Source organism: Hemitrygon akajei, chromosome 10 (assembly GCF_048418815.1).
Source record: "Hemitrygon akajei chromosome 10, sHemAka1.3, whole genome shotgun sequence".
NCBI lineage: Eukaryota > Metazoa > Chordata > Chondrichthyes > Myliobatiformes > Dasyatidae > Hemitrygon > Hemitrygon akajei.
This window is the reverse complement of record NC_133133.1, coordinates 92,721,265-92,741,406: the sequence shown is the minus strand read 5'-3', so window position 1 is coordinate 92,741,406 and position 20,142 is coordinate 92,721,265. Positions and strand designations below refer to the sequence as shown.

Here is a 20,142-nt window from a genome sequence, read left to right as displayed (position 1 = left end):
ATATTCACCAGTTTTTATAGGCACACCAGATAAAGCATTCTATCCAGATGCATAATAGCTTGCAATGGTAACTGCTCTGCCTCAGACTGCAAGAAACTGCAGAGTCATGGACACAGCTCTGCACGTTCTGGAAACCAGCTTGCCTCCATGGACTCTGTCTACCCATTTCGCTGCCTCAGTAAGCAGCCAGCATAATCAAACAACCCATGCAACACAGGCATTCTCTCTTCTCCCATCAGGCAGAAGATGTAAAAGCCTGAAAACGCGTACCACCATACTCAAGGACAGTTTCTATCCCGCGGCTGGGATGATTGAATAGTGCCCTAGTACAATAAGATACACTCTTTAACTGTCACTTATTCTTTAAGGCACTCCTCCGTTTTTGTGCATGTTTGTGAAGAAAAGAATTTCAGGATGTATATTGTATACATTTCTCTGACATTAAATGTACCTATTGAACACTTGATTTAACAACCTACCTCATTAAGGCCTTGGACCATATTGTCTGCCTGCAATGCACTTTCTCTGCAGTGAAACACTTTATTCTGCATTCTGTTATTGTTTTTCCCTTGTACTATCTCAATGAAATGATCTGTATGGATGGCATGCAAAACGAAGTTTTTCACTAGATCTTGGTAAATGTGCTCTTAATAAATAGCACAATTCACCAATTTGCCTTCTGGAGCAAGTGTAGAGCTCAGCGAAGTATACATTGACACCCTCACTACATGAAGTTATTTCAGAAAATCATACTTTCAGAACACAGAGGTCCATGAGCCAGTCCTCATCAGAGGATCAGAGGTGGAGAGGGTCAGCAACTTTAAATTCCTCTGTGTTATTATTTCTGAGGATCTGTCCTGGGCCCATCACGCAAATACAATTATGAAGGAAGTACAGCAGCACCTCCTTCCTTAGGAACTTGCAGAGATTCAGCATGATATCTAAAACTCTGACAAAATTAAATAGATGTGAAGTGGAGAGTATATTGGCTGGCTGCACCACAGCCTGGTATGGAAACACAAACAGAAAATCCTACAAAATGTAGTGGATACGGTCCAGTCCATCACAGGTAAAGCCCTACCCTCCAATGAGCACATCTACACAAAGCATCGTTGTGTAAAGTAGCATTCATCATCTGGGACTTCCACCACCCAGGTCATGCTCTCTTCTCTGCTGCCATCAGGAAGCTGGTACAGGAGCCTCAGGGCTCACACCTGCAGGTTCAAGAACCGTTACTAACCCTCAACCATCAGGCTTTTAAGCAAAAGGATAACTTCACTTGCCCCATCACTGAAATATTCCCACAACCAATAAACTCACTTTCAAGGACCCTTCATCTCACATTCTCAATAACTATTGCTTATTTATCATTATTATTTCTTTCTTCTGGTATTTGCACAGTTCATTGTCTTCTGCACTCTGGTTGAACGTCCAAGTTGGGTGGTCTTTCATTGATTTTGTTATTATTATTCTATAGATTTATTGAGTATGTTCACAAGAAAATTAATCTCAGGGTTGGAAAAGGTGATATATATGTACTTTGATAATAGATTTACTTAGATGCTGCAGTGTAACCATCTTGGAAGGAATGGGTGGCTTTTGAAACTTGCATTTCCACTATACCAGCACAAGCAGACTTAATGATTTCTGTAAACCCCTGTCCCAACAGGATATTTTCAAGATTCAAGATTGTTTAATGTCACTTCTAGTACACAAGTGTAAAGGAGAACAAAACAGTTGTTACTTTGGATCCGATGCAACACCAAAAAAACTTCAATAGGATAAAGAACAATATTATAATAACAAAACACAATAAATATAAATACGTAAGATAGCTTATATACTGCACATATGTTGATTGTACAACCACAAAGTGACTCTAAGATTAGGAGTGTCTGTATAACCATATAACAATTACAGCACGGAAACAGGCCATCTCAGCCCTTCTAGTCCGTGCCGAACGCTTACTCTCATCTAGTCCCACTGACCCGCACTCAGCCCATAACCCTCCATTCCTTTCCTGTCCATATACCTATCCAATCTTACTTTAAATGACAATACCGAACCTGCCTCTACCGCTTCTACTGGAAGCTCGTTCCACACAGATACCACTCACTGAGTAAAGAAATTCCCCCTCATATTACCCTTAAACTTTTGCCCCCTAACTCTCAACTCATGTCCTCTTGTTTGAATCTCCCCTACTCTCAATGGAAAGAGCCTATCCACGTCAACTCTATCTATCCCCCTCATAATTTTAAATACCTCTATCAAGTCCCCCCTCAACCTTCTACGCTCCAAAGAATAAAGACCTAACTTGTTCAACCTTTCCCTGTAACTTAGGTGCTGAAACGCAGGTAACATTCTAGTAAATCTTCTCTGTACTCTCTCTATTTTGTTGACATCTTTCCTATAATTCGGTGACCAGAACTGTACACAATACTCCAAATTCGGCCTTGCCAATGCCTTGTACAATTTTAAGATTACATCCCAACTCCTATACTCAATGCTCTGATTTATAAAAGCCAGCATACCAAAAGCTTTCTTCACCACCCTATCCACATGAGATTCCACCTTCAGGGAACTATGCACCAAGTATACAAGGTGACTCTGACAGGAAATAATAAAGCAGTGTTGGTTGGGGGCGTGGAACGGTGGGTCAGTGGATTGATGTGTTGGCCAGTTTTACTGCTTGGGGAAAGTAACTGTTTTTGAGTCTGGTGGTCCTAGCGTGAATGCCATGCCACATAGCCTCCTCCCTGATAGGAGTGGGATAAACAGACCATGAGCAAGGAGGGTGGGACCCTTCACGATGTTACTGGCCCTTTTCCAGCACCTGTCTGTATATGCAATGTCCTTGATGGCAGGTAGGCTGGTGCTGATGATGCATTTGGCAGTTTTGATTACCTGCTGTAGAGGCATCCTATCCGGCGCAGTGCAGTTTCCATATCAGGCAGCAACGCAGCACCTCAGAATGCTCACTACTGCAAATCTGTAGAATGATGTGAGTATAGATGTACATAGCGAAGCTCTCTTCAGCCTCCTCAGAAAGTAAAATCTGTTGGTGAGCTTTCCTGGTTGTGTAGGTTGTGTTTTAGGAGTATAAGAGCTTGTATGAGATGTAAAATTTGAAACTGTACAGTTTCCACTGCCTTCACATTTATAGTAGCTAAAAATGAATCATCTGGAACCCGGTGTGAGGTGAGGGAAAGGAAATGTAAGACAGCACAACTCTATGAGTCCCAATCGGAACCTGTGATTGAAGGGGCAAGCACCAGTGTGCAGAAGGAGAGTATGGCTGAGAAGATCAGAGGGGGAGGGAGGCTTCAGAAACATTCAATATTGGTGGTGGGGGGAGTGAGGCAAGCAGGAGAAATTGGGGAGGTAAACTCTTGATTCCGTTAAGACTGGCAGGTTATGAAGAAAACATGCAGAGAATATAAAGGGAGACAGATCGGTTATGTACAGGCTAAAGTCTGGCAAATGGAGCATTGCGCGGGAGACACGAAATCGTCCATGTTGACAGATAAAATGATCATTATCTGAGTGGTGAGAGGCTGCAGAGGGACCTCTGTGTACCTCTGCATCATTCCCAAAAGACTACTAGGCAGAAACAGCAAGTTATTAGGAAAGCTAACTGAATGTTATTGTTTATTGCAAGGGGAATTGAATGCAAGTGTGGGGACATTGTGTTTCAGTTACACAAGGCATTGGTGAGATTACAGCTGGAGAATTTGTCTTTTTATTAAAGAATGAACATCAATACTTTGCAACTCAGAGAAAACTGACTAGACCACAACCTGGAACAGGCAGGTTAGACCATGATAAAAGTTGGTCGGGCTGGACTGGTCTGCAGTTTAGAAGCGTGATAAAGGATTTCATTGCAATATAAAATTCTGAAGAGTCCTAACAGAGTAGATGTAGAGAGGATGTCTCCTTATGTGGGAGAATCTTGAACTACAGGTCACTACTTAAAAATAAGTGACTACCTGAAGATAGAGATATGGCTAAATGAACCTCCTCAGATGGTTGTGACTCCTAATTCTTAAAGTGTGGTAGGATTTTTATTTTACAAGGAATTTCTCATAAACAAGAAGGTGGAAGGCTGCAGGAGGGGAATGGGGATGTAAGATTGAAGTTGCAATCAGATCAGTCATGGTCGGATTAACTAACAAAATAGATTCGAGGAGCTAAATGGACAAAAGATCTTTTTTCATACAACCTGACCATGGAACGGCACTCAGAAATCCAGGTCGGCCTGATCCTTCTACAAGTCCCAGGCAAAAGCTACTCCTGAGGCAATACTGTTCAGGTTCTCCTATAGTGCTCCCAAAGGTGTTCTTCACAGGGCACAGAGTCACCCTGTGGGTCATCCTGACTCTCCAAAGGTCAGGATTATTTAGGAAGAGCCTGGTCAGATTTCCAGACTTGTTTTCAGAGTGACACAAACGAGCAGGAAACAGTGGTTGCCATGGTTGCCTACAATCATGCCAATATTCAATCACAGTACACAAAGAAAATCAGGTTTAAATTATTATATTTCTAAAACAAGCTTTTCCAAATTCTCCAGAAGTGGGGATTACCCCAAATCACACTAGATCATTTGGGCCCACCAAGAGCTCCTTTATTTAATATGACGTTTATTACAAACCCCGGGATTCTTTTTAATTTCTCCCAGGTATACCTTGATCTCCTCCTCCTTCCTTTCTGCAGCCTTGGCAAAGGTTACAAGCTAAACAAACTTCCGTCCTTTGGGAAAAACCTTTAGAATGTCTATCAGGTCTCCCCAAGCATTGTTTTCACTCAATAACCACAACCACACATTTCCAAATGTATATCTTGTGCTGTTCTAACACACTGGGATAGCACAGGTAGGGTAGGAGTAGGCTCTTACACAAACTGATAAACATCAGCAGAACCCCTCTACCTCAGCCTGTGTCATCGACAAGCTTAAAGAGCTTTATTATCTGCATTTTCAGTTTCTCAAACCATTCTGAAGGCAGAAGCTGATCATCGAAGGAGTAGGCCGGGTAAAAATATGAATCGGGTGCCACCGCATTGCAGCGTTCACTTGGAACCTTCTGCTCCTCTAACACAATCAACGTGCGAGCACTGCATTTGATTGATTAGTAGGGAGGAGGCAAGGATCTGGAACGCCTGTCTGATTGTACATTTCCCCTTTATTTTGAACAGACAGTAGCCATTGTCTGTGCAGACATGGCACTATCAAGAGAACATAAATAATTTGCTTTCCTTCATTGTGTTTATTCTATGATTGAGATTTAAAATGATGCTGTTCTTGATGAATTGATGTAACTGCCTATATTAAGTACATTTACAGGAAATTTATGTAGATTCAATGCTTTGTTTACTTAAATGTTCAGAGGAAAGTGATAAAACACAAGGTTCATTATTTTTAGCAAACATTTGCATTTAATATGATCTCTAAGATGGCTGACCCTATGCAGTCACTTGATTAACACCTCTAATCAGTGTGGGTGCAACACCATTGCACTGAATATCATCTATAGACTGACTTGCAGGAACTTCGCAAGACTTCTTCAGAAACAGCTGATAAAATGCAGCTTCGAACCCAAAGAAGGGAAAAGACCAGATCCAGTATCACCTCCAGCTTCCCCTCTAATTTACAGAAAAACTCGATGCAAATATATCACTGTTCATTGGGAAAATGTCCTGGAACGTATGACACAACAGCACTGTTCATCAAATGAACTGCAGCATTTATGCACCACCTTTCAAACAGAAAGTAGGGATAGGCAGTCAATGAAAAACTTGCCCTATTACCCACAAAGAATGACAAGAGTTGTGTTATCATGTTGTGGACATGTGAGATTGTGGATACGGCTCAGTCCATCATGGCAAAGCCGTCACCATTACGGAGCATACCTACATGGAGTACTATTGCGGAAAAGCACCATCCATCATCACGGGACCCCGCTACACAGGCCGTGCTCTCTTCTCGCCACTGCCAGGAGCGTCAGGACCTACACCACTAGGTTCAGTTATGACCACTTAGCCATCAGGCTCTTGAACCAGAGGGGTCAATTCACTCGTCCCACCACTTTCAAGGACTTTTCACCTCATGTTGATACTAAATATATGTTTTCTTTTGCATGGCACAGTCTGTTTTTTTTTTGCACATTGGTTGTTCATCTGCTCTGTTGGGTGCGGTCTTTCATTGATTCTGTTGTGTTTCTTGGATTTACTGAGCATGCCAGCAAGAAAACTAATCTCAGGGTTGCATATGGCGACATAAATTTTATTATCAAAATACATATACATTTAACTTTTGAACTTTGCCATTGTACAAAACATTAGTTAGATTGCAGAAGGAGTATTGTGTACAATTCTGGTCACCATTCAACAAGGATGTAGCAGCAACTGAGAAGATGCTGAAGAGAGTCACTGTATGGAATGGAAGGCTGTAATTATATGGAAAAAGTTGTATAGTTTGAGTTTATTTTCAACTAAAATATAGTAAGCTGAGCGGTGACCTTCTCGAGCAGGTGTTCCCAACCTGGGGTCCAGGGTGTGAAAAGGGTTAGGAATACCTGTTCCAGAGGTTCATAAAAATATGAGGGGCATGGATAAGATATGTAGTTTCTTCTAAAGGTCATGAGTATTTAGAACTAGAAGATACACAGGTTTAAGGTGAGAATGGAGAAATTTAAAGGAAATCTGAGGAGCAAAGTTTACATGCAGATGGTGGTGGTTATCTGGAATGAGCTTCCAAAGAAAGTGGTAGCAGCAGATACAATTACAACATTTAAAGGGCATTTGGACAGGTACTTGGGATGTGGGCGAATTGCAGGCAAATGGATGAGGTGGGCTAAAAGGTCCTGGTTCTTTCCTGAATTATTCTATGCATCTAAAATTTGGCATGATATTGGGCCCTTGTTCTTATTCCAATATGTTATGGTAGATCCACATTAACAACCCAGGAATACTTTGGAGTTGATCATCAACATCAATCGTGCAGTTCCTTCTGAGTATCTTTAATGTTTGGCACAATTAATTGCACCATTTCTGGTGGAAGAACTGAGCTTCAACCAAAATGACCATCTAAAATGAAACTAGACCATCCTCAACAAAAGACAAGGGAATGAACTGTTAGAATTTTGATGCATTTAGAGTTTAAAAAACATGCCAATCTACTGGCACTTGGATCCTTTAAAACAACTCATGTCAACATATATAACTCAAATTACCTTTGGATCCAGTGCCCAAGACTGGAAAGCTGTACATCTATTCTAAAAAAAACTCATGCTTAAAAAGAGGTGGCACAGGATCAGAAAATGGAGAATCCTTGTGGGTAGAGTTAAGAAACTGCAAGGGTAAAAGACCCTGGTTGAGAGTTATAACACGGCACCCAAACAATAGCCAGGATTTTGGAGAAATACAATGGGAGATGGGATCCATGGGGGATTTCAATATGCAGGTAGATTGGGAAAAATCAGGTTGAGGCTGGATCCAAAGAGAGGGAAGTTGTAGAATACCTATGAGATACCTTTTTGCAGCATTTTGAGACCACTGGGGGAAAGGTATTTCTGGATTAGGTGTGTGCAATGAAACAGACTTGATTAGGGAGCTTAAGGTAAAGGAACCCTTAAGAGTCAGTGATCATATTATGATAGAATTCATCCCGCAGTTTGAGAGGGAGAAGATAAAATCAGATGTATCAGTATTGCAGTTCAGTAAGATGTTTGAGAGAGGAACTGGCCAAAGTTGATTGGAAGGGGATACTAGCTGGGATGATGGCAGAACAGTAATGGCTGGAGTTTCTGACGGAAATTTGGAAGGAAAGGGGTAGATTCATCCTAAAGATGAAGAATTCTAAAGAGAGGATGAGGCAACCATAGCTGACAAGGGAAGTTAAAGACAACATAAAAGCAACAGAGGGCATATAATACAGCAAAAATCAGTGAGAAGGTAGAGGATTGGGAAGTTTTTAAAAATGTACAGAAGGCATTAAAAACCATAAGGAGAGAAAACAAGAAATATGAAGGTAAGCTGGCCAATAATATAATAAGGGTTACCAAAGGTTTTTGTCAGATATCGCAAGATTAAAAAGAAGCAACAGTGGTTATTGGACTGCTGGGAAATGATGCTGGAGAGGTAGTAATGGGGGAAAAAGAAATGACAGACATTGTGGAGACACTGGGAGAAGGTGCTTAGGAATCTGAAAGATATGAAGACAAGTCACCAGTACCAGATGGACTATACTTCAGTGTTCTGAAAGAGGTAGCTGAAGAGATTGTGGCGCATTATTAACAACCTTTCAAGAATCACAAGATTCTCAAATGGTTCTGGAGAACTGGAAAATTGTAAATGTTGCTCCACTCTTTAAGATGGGAAGAAGGCAGACAAGAGGAAATTATAGGCCAGATAGTCTGATTTCAGTGGTTGGCAAGATGTTGGAGTTAATTACTAAGGATGAGGTTTTAGAGAACTTGGAAACACATGATAAAGTAGACCAAAGTTAGTATGGTTCCCTCAAGGGGAAATCTTGCCAACAGTCAGGACAGACAAAGGAGAGACAGTAGATGTTGTTTACTTGGATCTTCAGAAGGCATCTGACAGGTGCTGCACATGAGGCAAGATAAGAGCCCATGGTATTACAGAAAGATACTAGCGTGGATAGAAGATTGGCTGATTGGCAGGAGGCAAAAACTGTAAATAAAGGGGCCTATTCTGGTTGGCAGATGGTGATTAGTAGTGTTCTGCAGGTCAGTATTGACTGCTCTTCTTTTCACCTTATGTCAACAATTTAGATGACAACTGATGGTTAGGTGGCCAAGTTTGCAGACGATACAAAGATAGGTGTAGGGGCAGGTAATGTTGAGGAAGCAGGAAGTCTGCAGAAGACGGGCTTAGACAGATTGGGAGAATGGGCCCAGGTCATGCACTTTGGTAGAAGGAATAAAAATGTAGACTATTTTCTAAAAAGAAAGAAAATTCAAAAATCAAAGGTACAAACAGACTTGGGAGTCCTTGTGCAGGATTCCCTGAAGGTTAACTTGCATGTTGAGTTGGTGCTAAGGAAGGCAAATGCAATGTTAGTATTCATTTCAAAAGAACTAGAATATGAGAGCAAGGATGTGATGCTGAAGCTTTATAAAGCATAGGTCAGAGCACACTGGAGTACTGCAAGTAATTTTGGGTCCATTATCTAAGAAGAGATGTGCTGGCATTGAAGATTGTCCAGTGGAGGTTCACAACAATGATCTGGAATGAAAAGTTAACATAGGAGGAGCATCTGATTACTCCAAGCCTATACCCACTGGAGTTTAGGAGAATGGGGGGGGGGGGGGGGGGTGCGGTGGTAGAATCTCATTGAAACCTATTAAATCCTATTAAATATTGAAAGGCCCAGATAAAGTAGATGTGAAGAGGATGTAATTATAGGACCAGGCACAGTTTCAGAATAGGGGGGTGTCCATTTAAGTAAGTAGGAACTTCTTTACTCAGAGTGTGTTACAAAACAACAGAAGAACATAAGAAATAGGAGCAGGAGTCGGCCATCTGGCCTACCGAGCCTGCTTTGCCATTCAATCAGATCATGGCTGATCTGGCCATGGACTCATCTCCACCTACCTGCTTTTTCCTCGTAATCTTTAATTCTTCTGCTACACAAAAACCTATCTAACTTTGTCTTAATATATTTACTGGGGTAGCCTCCACTGCTTCAGTGAGCAGAGACTTACACAGATGCACCATTCTCTGGGAAAAGCAGTTCCTCCTAATCTCGGTTCTAAATCTACTCTCCCAAAATCTTGAGGCTATGTCCCCTAGTTCTAGTCTCATCTACCAGTGGAAACAACTTTCCTGCCTCTATCTTATCTATCCCTTTCTTAATTTTATATGCTTCTATAAGATCTCCTCTCATGCTTCTGAATTTCAGTGAGTACAGTTCCAGGTGACTCAATCTCTCCTCATTGTCTAACCGCTTCATCTCTGGAATCAACCTGGTGAACCCCCTCTGCACCTCCTCCGAAGCCAGTATATCCTTCCTCTAGTAAGGAGACCAGAACTGCACGCAATACACCAGATGGGGCCTCACCAGTACCCCTAGAAGTTGCAGCATAACCACCTTGCTCTTAAATTCAATCCCTCTAGTAATGAAGGCTAACATTCCATTTGCCTTCTTGATCTGCGAACTAACCTTTTGTGATTCATGCACAAGCACCCCCAAGTCCCTCTACACAACAGCATGCTGCAATTTTTACCATTTAAATAATAATCTGCTCTTTCATTTTTCCTTCCAAAGTGATGACTGCACATTTGCCAACATTGTACTCCATCTACCAAACCAGCCCACTCACTTAGCCTATCTATATCTCTCTGCAGACTCTCCGTGTCTTCTGCACAATTTGCTTTTCTACTCATTTTAGTGTCATCAGCAAACTCAGATACACTACACTCAGTCCCCTCTTCAGGATTGTTAAATGTATATCATGAACAGTTGTGGGCCCAGCATCGACCCCTGCGGCATACCGCCCATCACTGATTGCCAACCAGAGTAATATCCATGTATCCCAACTCTGCTTTCTATTAGTTAACCAATCCTCTATCTATGCTAATACATCACCGCCAACTCTATGTATCCTTATCTTATGGATATCTTTTATGCGGCACCTTATCGAACGCCTTCTAAAAATAAATCTGTTGAATCTGTGGAATTTATTACCATGGACAGCTGTGGAGGCCAAGTCATTTAGTATAAGTTCTACGAGGCTGTGGTGGCCAGTGCTATCATGTTTGCTGTTGTGTGCTGGGGCAGCAGTCTGAGGGTAGCAGACACCAATAGAATCAACAAACTCATTTGTAAGGCCAGTGCGGTTGTGGGGGTGGAACTGGACTCTCTGACGGTGGTGTCTGAAAAGAGGATGCTGTCCAAGTTGCATGCCATCTTGGACAATGACTCCCATCCACTCCATAATATACTGGTTAGGCACAGGAGTACATTCAGCCAGAGGCTCATTCCACCAAGATGTAACACTGAGCATCATAGGAAGTCATTCCTACCTGTAGCCATCAAACTTTACAACTCCTCCCTCGGAGTGTCAGACATCCTGTGCCAATAGGCTGGTACTGGACTTATTTCCACTTGGCATGATTAACTTATTATTTAAATATTTATGGTTTTATATTGCTATATTTCTTCACTATTCTTGGTTGGTGCAGCTGTAACAAAACCCAATTTCCCTCGGGATCAATAAAGTATGTCTGTCTGTCTGTCTGTTAAATCAGAGGCTGATAGGTTCTTGATTAGTAAGGGTGTCAAATTTACAGGAAGAAGTCAGGAAAGTGGGGTTGAGAGGGATACTAAATCAACCATGATGAAATAGCAAAGCAGATTCAATGGGTTGAGTGGCCTAATTATGCTTCTAAGTCTTATGCCACATTAAAATGCCTCCTCATTGTTACATTCTGTAGACGTAAATCAGGCCATATTCCAGTAAGCAATGATACTTCCATTTACATAGCAGCTGTAATCAGAGTACAGCTTTCCAAGGCACTTCACAGGAGCACTTTCAAACAAAAAGTCAAACATGATCTTCAATATTGGTAGTGGAGATGGGGAAGTTTCACCAGAGCCCATGACTGGAGAAATAAATCATTGCAGGTGACTGGAGAAAAAGGGAGGGTGAAAGAAAATGGGAAGTTCAAAATAGAGATGCCATCAGAACAGGCGGGATGGGCGAGCCCAGGCGGGATGGGCGAGGAAGATGCAGGCAGCTGAATTTTGAATGAGCTCAGATTTTGATAGGAAGCAGATGCAAGGTCATCCTGGAGGATTGGCGGGGGGATGGGAACCATTGATTATGGAGATATGTGTGGATGACAGGTTAGGACTGAAAAAGGTCAATGCTACGGAAGAGCAAGAAATTTGTTTTGGTGATGCAGCCTATACCGGATCTCAAATATAGCTCATTGCCAAATAGGGATCACAAATTGTCATGGACCACTTTGGCTTTGATAATTGCAAAAGCAAGGAAACAGAGTATTCAGAAAGATAAAAGCACTGGCATCTCCCTCAACTTTTAGCTAAATGTGCAAAATGATAGCTGATGAAGTTGCATGTGGAGAATGTGAAGTTGTTCAATTTGCTTGGAAGAATTGAAAAAAATGGATATTGGATCAGCTGGGAGTGATGGGGAGATACCAGTGTACAGGAAGTTAACATGCATGTAGAGCAAACAATTTAAAAAGAAAATGGAATGTAAACCTTTATTCTGAAATGTTTGGAATTGAAGAGTAAAATTATCAGACTGCAAATATTTCGGGCTCAGGTGAGATCGTACCTGGTGTATTCTGCTCTGTCTACATATATTTGCCTTTGAGAATGTCCAATGAAAGTTCACTGAATTGATTCCTTTGAATTCAAGTCATGTGGGCTTCTTTCAGCTCTCAAGTTTAAAGAATGAGAGATTAATAATGTTCTTGAAGGTCTTGACAAGGTGGATACAGGTCAGAGTTTTCCTGTGGTTGGGAAAATTAAAACTAGGGTGTCCAGCTTCAGAATAAAAGGACAAAGGAGGAAGCTCATCACTTTAGAATTCTTCACCCAGAGGGACACAAATGCCCTTTTGAGGAGTATATTCAGGATAGTTACAATGTCTTAAACAGAGGGGAAAGTGAGGAAAATGTGTACGATGGGAAGAGATGCTTTAACCAGGATCTCAGTGAATGATTTGACAGCTCTGAAGGCCCAAGCGACCTACCTGTCCCTGTTTCTTATGAAATCCTGGTTGAACTGTGACCCAGTTCCAAAACTATCCTTGCCTTGGTACCATTGGAAAACAATATTTAAACTACAGCACCTGGTATTCAACTTCCCAACCATGGTACTACATTTTGCAATATAAAATTTTGCAGATGAAATAGGGCATCCACCTACAGTTGAAGGAAAGTTACACAAGGTCAAGAGGAGATTTCAAATGCACATTTAGTAACTCGAGAGTCCACAGACCAGAGATGAAAGCCCACTGTAGCTGTTTAAAGTTAAATGACAATTTTTTTTTAAAGTAGTTTTTAAAAATGGTCCTTGTTGCAATGAAAACACGCCTGCTTCACATCCTTACCCAATCTGGGTAAGACTACTCTAGATCCACAGCATTCCCATTGGCTTGTAAGGCTGTTTCAATATCAGTCTACTCAAGGACAGTTGGGGATGGGCAGTAAATACAGACCTGGTCAGCAATGCCTATATTCCAAAACATGGATGAAAAGATTTTCTGGAGACATTCGAGATAAGGTGTATAAAGGGATGGAGAATGCAAACCCACAACAATAAGAACAGTAACAGACTGGACAGCTCTAATTTTATTTTATTGATTCAGAGATACAATGTGGAATAAGCCCTTTGAGCCTTGCGGCCCAGTAATCACCCCACAACCCCGATTAACAAGGAACAGGCCCTTTGAGCCACAATGCCCAATCCCCCACAACCCCGATTAACAAGGAATAGGCCCTTCGAGCCACAATGCCCAATCCCCCACAACCCTGATTAACAAGGAACAGGCCCTTCGAGCCACAGTGCCCAATCCCCCACAACCCCGATTAACAAGGAACAGGCCCTTCGAGCCACAGTGCCCAATCCCCCACAACCCCGATTAACAAGGAACAGGCCCTTCGAGCCACAGTGCCCAATCCCCCACAACCCCGATTAACAATGAACAGGCCCTTCGAGCCATGCGGCCCAATAATCCCCCACAACCCAATTAACCTTTACCCGATCACAGGACAATTTACAATGGCCAATTAACCTTTCCGCTATGTCTTTGGACTGTGGAAAACAACTGGAGAAAACCCACGCACTCCACAGGAAGGAAGTACAGAGACTCCTCACAGAGGACACTGGAAATGAACTCTGAACGCTGACACCCCAAGCTGTAATAGTGTCGAGCTAATGCCTACGCTACTGTGGCTACTGTGCCTACACTAATGCCTCTTCTATTCAAATACAATGTTGATTTACATTGCTTCTCCATTTACCCTACTCCAATCCTAAATAATTATTTTTCAAACACAAACACCAATATTAGTTGTTATCACATTGCTGTATGTCGGATTTTGCCATTTAAAAATTATCAGCAACATTTCCAATAGGGCAACCAGACTTTACAAACAAGTGCTTTGGGCCATCTTGAAATTACATACCATGTAATCATAAGGTATTTATTTCCCACCTTAATAAACAGTTCTCACTTCAGAACCCCAGTTCAGTCAATAGTCTCAGATTCCATCATCTTATTGTGTGAAAAGGCAAATGCATCTACCAAAGGATCTTGTATACAACAATCATTTGAATCTCAACTCTATCAACTACTTGCATACCAAGCTTGCAAACCTTACCACACAAGCTTCAATTCCTAGAGCCACCCTGCTAATCTCCAAGGTCAATGTTCCTCTTTTGAGGTGCACAGTGGAAACTGCAGACTGGTTAATAACACTGTTACAAAGGGAGAAGAATGTAAAAGGTTGGAAAAGCTGATGTAGAGATAAGGAGAGGGCAACAGAACAGCTCATGGGGCATGCGGAAAAGAGGGAAGTTGGGTTGAAGACCAGCACAGAGGCAGAATATAGTGCGTGTTTCAGTAACTAGGAGGCTGGCTGCAGGATTCCACAGTGCTTGGAACCTCTGTGATGTATCCAAATGATATGGACTTCATTGCAGGTGCCATTATGAAGAAGTCTATCAATCATACTAAAATCAGTGGCTTTTTTCGAGGGAGAAAGAAAAGTATAGAATGCTGTAAGGTATCAACAGGTTGTCTGGGCAAATGAAACTGGATCCCCAGAAACATGGGTAATGTACGGGAGAAATAAGAAATAAATGATAGACGCTGGAGAATGATTACACTGAGGGGACACAAGGAAGATGTGAAAGGCTGTGGCCATTCCTGGAGAAGTATGGATTTGACTGCCCATCACTGGCCGTTACTTTCGTTAGCACAATTTAGACTGATATGGTGTTTATCTAAAGTGTATTAAATAACAAAAGAAAAGACCAATCAGGAAGGACTTATTTCCCTTAGTAAAGGGGTTGATTAATAAGAGGACATAATTGATAAGTAATCAGCATAATGATGAGATGGGAATAGTGGAACTACTTTGTACCCAAAGGGTAGTGGAAATCTGGAATTCATCACCTTTAAGGAAGGAATCAGACTCTCTCATTACATTTGGAAGGTATTATTCAGAGTAGCTGAAAAACAGGAACTACAAGGCTAAGGACTGAAAGTTCGGCAGTAACCCAAACCGTTAACATTTTGGCTGGCATTATGTGGATTGTCCTCCTCTGATCAAGTTTCTTTGACCGTTCGATGTAATGCAATGTACAACTGAAACATCACTTCCTTGTTTCTGTACTGCAGACTCATCCAAATGAAGGGCAAAATTGCAGTGCAAACCCAGATCGCTACGGCAGCTACATAAAGATGCTCACGGGTTCAGTACTGGCACCTTCATACAGTGGGCAATTACAGAAGGGTTTGTAGTGCTGTAAAACGAGTTCATGCCAAGAATACCTGCCGATTCCAATGGGGAAAGGGGAGGAATGATGTTTGAGAAGGATGAAATTGTTCTGCCTTTGATTTTGCTCATTGCGTTTGGAAAAGATGAGCCCCTTTAAGACCGATTAGTTTTTATTCATGTTCAGTGTACCTTATGAACTCAATTAATACACAAATTGCAAATCTGTAAACCCAAGGTCACAGCATTTTGAAAATTGCCCTGATTTTTCCTTTAAAATGCATGCTACAGAGGTCTTCTTTGCAACAGCCAGCAGTGAAGGCAAGAGCTACGTAGCGTCACCCACCAAAACTAAGAGCAGAATTAGCAACACTTTTGTTTTAAGAAGGAAAATAATAAAGATGGTATCAGTATCTATGATCCAGTGGCCTTAACATAAACGCAATGGATGAATTAAGTTCTTACCTTCAGTGAATCAAAGCAGGCAATGACACGGCCATTTTCAACGTGGCAACTTCGTGAAGGATGAGCAAACTTGCACTCTGCATCAGAACGAGAACAAGTTCCTCTCTGAAATTCTCGACACACTTCCAAAGTCAGCCATTTTGTGTCACGGATCATTGAAACATTTACAGCCATATTAGGAAACTGAAAGGATATGTGGGTAACAAAATCCCCCCACTTTATCTTTCTTTCTCCCAACCCTCCCCCCCAAGAACAGTACCAGTTTTAGAAAAATGTGTATAAAAGTAAGTTAAAATTATAACTCAAATAAACTTGTTCCTTTGGTTAAAAATATATTCCTTTTTTTTCTTCTCAGCACTTAGGTTTTCAGTTAGTCAGATCACTGTGCAGATACATGACGTTGGTCACAGAGCCAATCTTAAATTAAAAAGAATTCATCACACAAACTGGCGGGCATTGATTAACAGGTTAGCCCCTTTCAATGTGCGTTGGCAGAAAAATATATCGCCTTTTGTGCCAAGGGAAGAACTTGCTCAAAGATGACAGCAGCCTGTCAGTGAAATTCCGTTCTCTCCAGTAACTGGTTCTGATTAATTCTCTCGTAGCATATGTTGCTATCCGTGCTTCTGGTTACAGTTAAGCTTTGCTTCTCTTGGGGAGAGGGAGGTGAAGATATCTCGCTTCTGTTCCCAAGATCGCGCATTAACTGATCGTAAAACAGCCAAAGATGAAGATGGAGCGAAGCAGAAAAAAAGATGGAAGGGAACACTAGCTGTTGGACCTGGAAAATGCAGGGAAGGAAAAAAATGGAGTGTTCAGCAAAACATAAAGGATGGGTGAATTGTCGTCTCCAAAGCTGCTTTAAGTAAAGCCAAAAGAAGGGAAAAACAGCCCGAGATAGAAATCCAAGCAGCAGATTCTTCAGTAAAGGCACTTTTCAACAACCTGTGGACAAAGAAAGAAGATATCAGAGAAATCGTGAAAACATACAAGCTCTCCTTCATAACCTTGATAGTCAAACGACAGTTGTACCGACATGCTATAAAATGTTCAGACACTAACTGTGCAGCATTTTGCTGTCAGCCATTGGAGATTAAAAAAAAGGGCCATTTCCCTTCATAAAGCTGCACATGGTAAGCAGGCGAGCCAATTGGGACCGGCTTTGCAGTGAGAGCTTGGGCGGCAGGCCAATGAGAATGGCCGTCTCATATTGATCCGTTCTGCCAGACATTCATTGCTATGCCCAATGCACAAAAAAAATCCCTCAGCCTGACGTGTTTGATTCTGCTACACTAGCGTTACGTACAGTAAGAAGCATTAAAAGGAACGCTCCCTGGCTTCATGCTTTGTGTGTTTACATATTCAGTTGGTTGGCACCGACTGTTTTAAACCTCCTAACTTAGAGGGCTTATATCTTAATGAAATCGTTGAGTCTCGATAAAATAGAACAGCATACCAGCTGCAGCAGTGAGAGAGTCAATTCGGCACAGCTCTGTAAAATGCCTGGAATGGTTTATGGCTGTGTGCCACATTAGACTGCAGGCAGACACAGACTCGAGATGCAAAAGAGAGAAAAATTCAGCAGGGTGTGGTAAGCAAACAATGAAGTCCCTTCAGAAAATGAGAAGACAGAGAAAAACAAAGCTATCTTCACTTTTGTTTCACTTATTATTGTAAAAAAATAAATGTGGCGTTACGTTCACAGGGTTGCATGTCACTACCTCTGTGACAATACAGATTGTGCAGACCTATGTAATAATCAGCCAGTAACAGACAGGCCAGTAAGATGAGGGGAACCCACTGCAGACCCTCAGCTTTACAAACTGTGATGCAAGCTGCCGGGATACCAGGATTATTCTGAGAAAAGGGGGCGATGCTTTAAACAGAATGAGAAATGTTTTGGCGAACAGCCGGTAGAAACTGATTGTGGGGAAAGAATAGGGCAAAAGTGGGGGCAGATGCAATGCTGACTTTGATTGGTTCCTCTGGGTCATGAAACAAATTGACTAAAATGGAACCCTGATCAGGGACTGGATTATAGTGGAGGGCATTTGGGTCACTCCACAGAGAGCTCGCTGACCTCGGAAGGTATTTGTCAGTTGTGTAGTGTGTCTATCTGAACAATTAAAACACTTACAAAGCCACGTTTTGATGCCAGATTTGCCAAGGCAGCTTTACCTGAAGTGGCCTGGGGACCCTAAAGAGGATTTTAATTGTCATAGGGTCATAATACCACAGAAACAGGCCCTTTAGTGCAACTCAATGCCAACCATGATGCCTTCCTAAGCTAGTCCTCTAACCCTCTACACCTTTCTTATCTAGGTACCAGTCCAAATATCTTATAAACATCATAATTGTACCTGCCTTTACCAATTCCTCTGACAGCCTATTCCATATATCCACCATCCCTCAGTTTCAATCTAAATCTTTCCCCTCTCACATTAAACAGAAACCCTTTAGTTTTAAATCTCTACCTAAGAAAACAACATGACCATTCACCTTATTTATGCCTCTCTTGACTTTATAAACCTTATTTATGCCTCTCTTGACTTTATAAACCTTGATAAAGTCACTCATGCACCTACATCGCTCAAGAAAAACAGTCACCGCCTACCCTGCTTCTCAATACAACTCAAGCCCTCCAGTCCTGCTACGTTCCTGTGAATCTTTCCTGCATCTTCCCGAGCTTCATCCTATTGTCTGGCAACCAAAACTGCACACAATTATTTCCACAAGAGTTATGAGCTCAGTGCAGAACTCAAGACATTCTAGAATCCTTCCTGTCAATCCACTGTTTAAGAAGAGAGGGAGGCAAAAGACAGGGAATTATAGGCTGCCTTCAGTAGTTGGCAAGATTTTACAGTCCATTATTTAGGATGAGGTTTTGAGATAAATGGAGGCACATGATAAAATAGGCTGAAGTCAGCATGGTTTCCTTAAGTGGTGAGGGGTTATTTGAGAAATCTATTGGGATTCTTTGAGGAAGTAAAATGCAGGATATACAAAGGAGAATAAGTGGATGTTGTTTACTTGGATTTTCAGAAGGCCTTTGACAAGGTGCTGTATATGAGGCTTCCAAAACTAGATAAGAGCCCATGATTTTACAGGAATGATACCAGCATGGATAGAAGACTGACTGACCGGCAGAAAGCAAACAGTGAAAATAAAGGGAGCCTTTTCTGGTTGGCTGCCAGTGACAGGTGGCATTCCGCAGGGGTTGATGTTTCGTACGCTACTTCTCATATTATATGTTAATGAATAGGATGACTGGATTGATGGATTTGTAGCCAAGTCTGCAGATGATACAAAAATAGGCGGAGGGGCAAGTAGTGCTGAGGAAGTGGGAACGAAGCAGAAAGACTTGGACAGGCTGGGAGAATGAGCAAAGAAAGGGCAAATGGAATATAGCAAAGTATATGGTCATGAACATGTAGCAGAAAGAACAAAGGCATGAGAATATTTTCTAAATTTGGAGAGAATACAGAGATTGGAGATGCAAAGTGACTTAGGAAGCCTAGTGCAGAATTCTAACAAGGTGCAAGTTAAGGTGGTAGTAAGGAAGGTAAATGCATTCATTTTGAGAGGACTAGAATATAAAAATGAAGGATGTACTGTGAGACTTTATAAGACATTGGTCAGACCACAATACAAGAGTATTGTGAGCAGTTTTGGGCCCCTTAGCTAAGCTAGAATGTGCTGGCATTAGAGAGGGTCCAGAGGCAGTTCATGGAAATGATCCTGGAATGTAAGGGTTAAATATGAAGACGGTTTGATAGCTCAGGGCTATACTCGCTGGAGTTTAGAAGACTAGAGAGGGTATTTCATTAAAATTGACTTAATATTGAAAGGCCTGGATAGAGTGAAAATGGAAAGGATGTTTCCAGTAGTGGAAGAGACTTGGATCAGAGGGCACAGCTCAGAATAAAATGTCCTCAGAGATGAGGAGGAATTTCTTTAGCCAGAGGGTGGATTTGATTGCCACAGATGGCTGTGGGGGCTAAATCATCTCCCTCCCCACCCCCCCCCCCCCACCTTTCAACTCTACCCATCATTTTTTTTCCTTCAGTCCTGCTGAAGGGTCTCAGTCTGAAACATCAGCTGAACTCTTTTCCACAGATGCTGCTTGGCTTGCTGAGTTCCTCCAGCATTTTGTGTGTGGTGCTCGGATTTCCAGCATCTGCA

At 41.8% G+C, this 20,142-nt stretch overlaps 1 protein-coding gene across 15 annotated transcripts in view; it reads right to left on the bottom strand.

The window, feature by feature from the left end:
• LOC140734540 (muscleblind-like protein 3) overlaps positions 1–20,142 on the bottom strand; it is a 255,389-nt gene that overhangs the window by 113,199 nt on the left and 122,048 nt on the right. For 12 of the 15 annotated variants that reach the window (XM_073058651.1, XM_073058649.1, XM_073058647.1 and 9 more), the window contains exon 2: positions 15,961–16,905. The exons of 1 other annotated variant lie outside the window; for it this stretch is intronic. In XM_073058651.1, the coding sequence (XP_072914752.1) occupies positions 15,961–16,134 (174 nt within the window). In that variant the 5' untranslated portion in view covers positions 16,135–16,905. Of the gene's footprint in view, positions 1–15,960; positions 16,906–16,996; positions 17,086–20,142 lie in introns of those variants that run through there. 2 more of the 15 variants (XM_073058650.1, XM_073058648.1) reach the window with 2 other exon arrangements.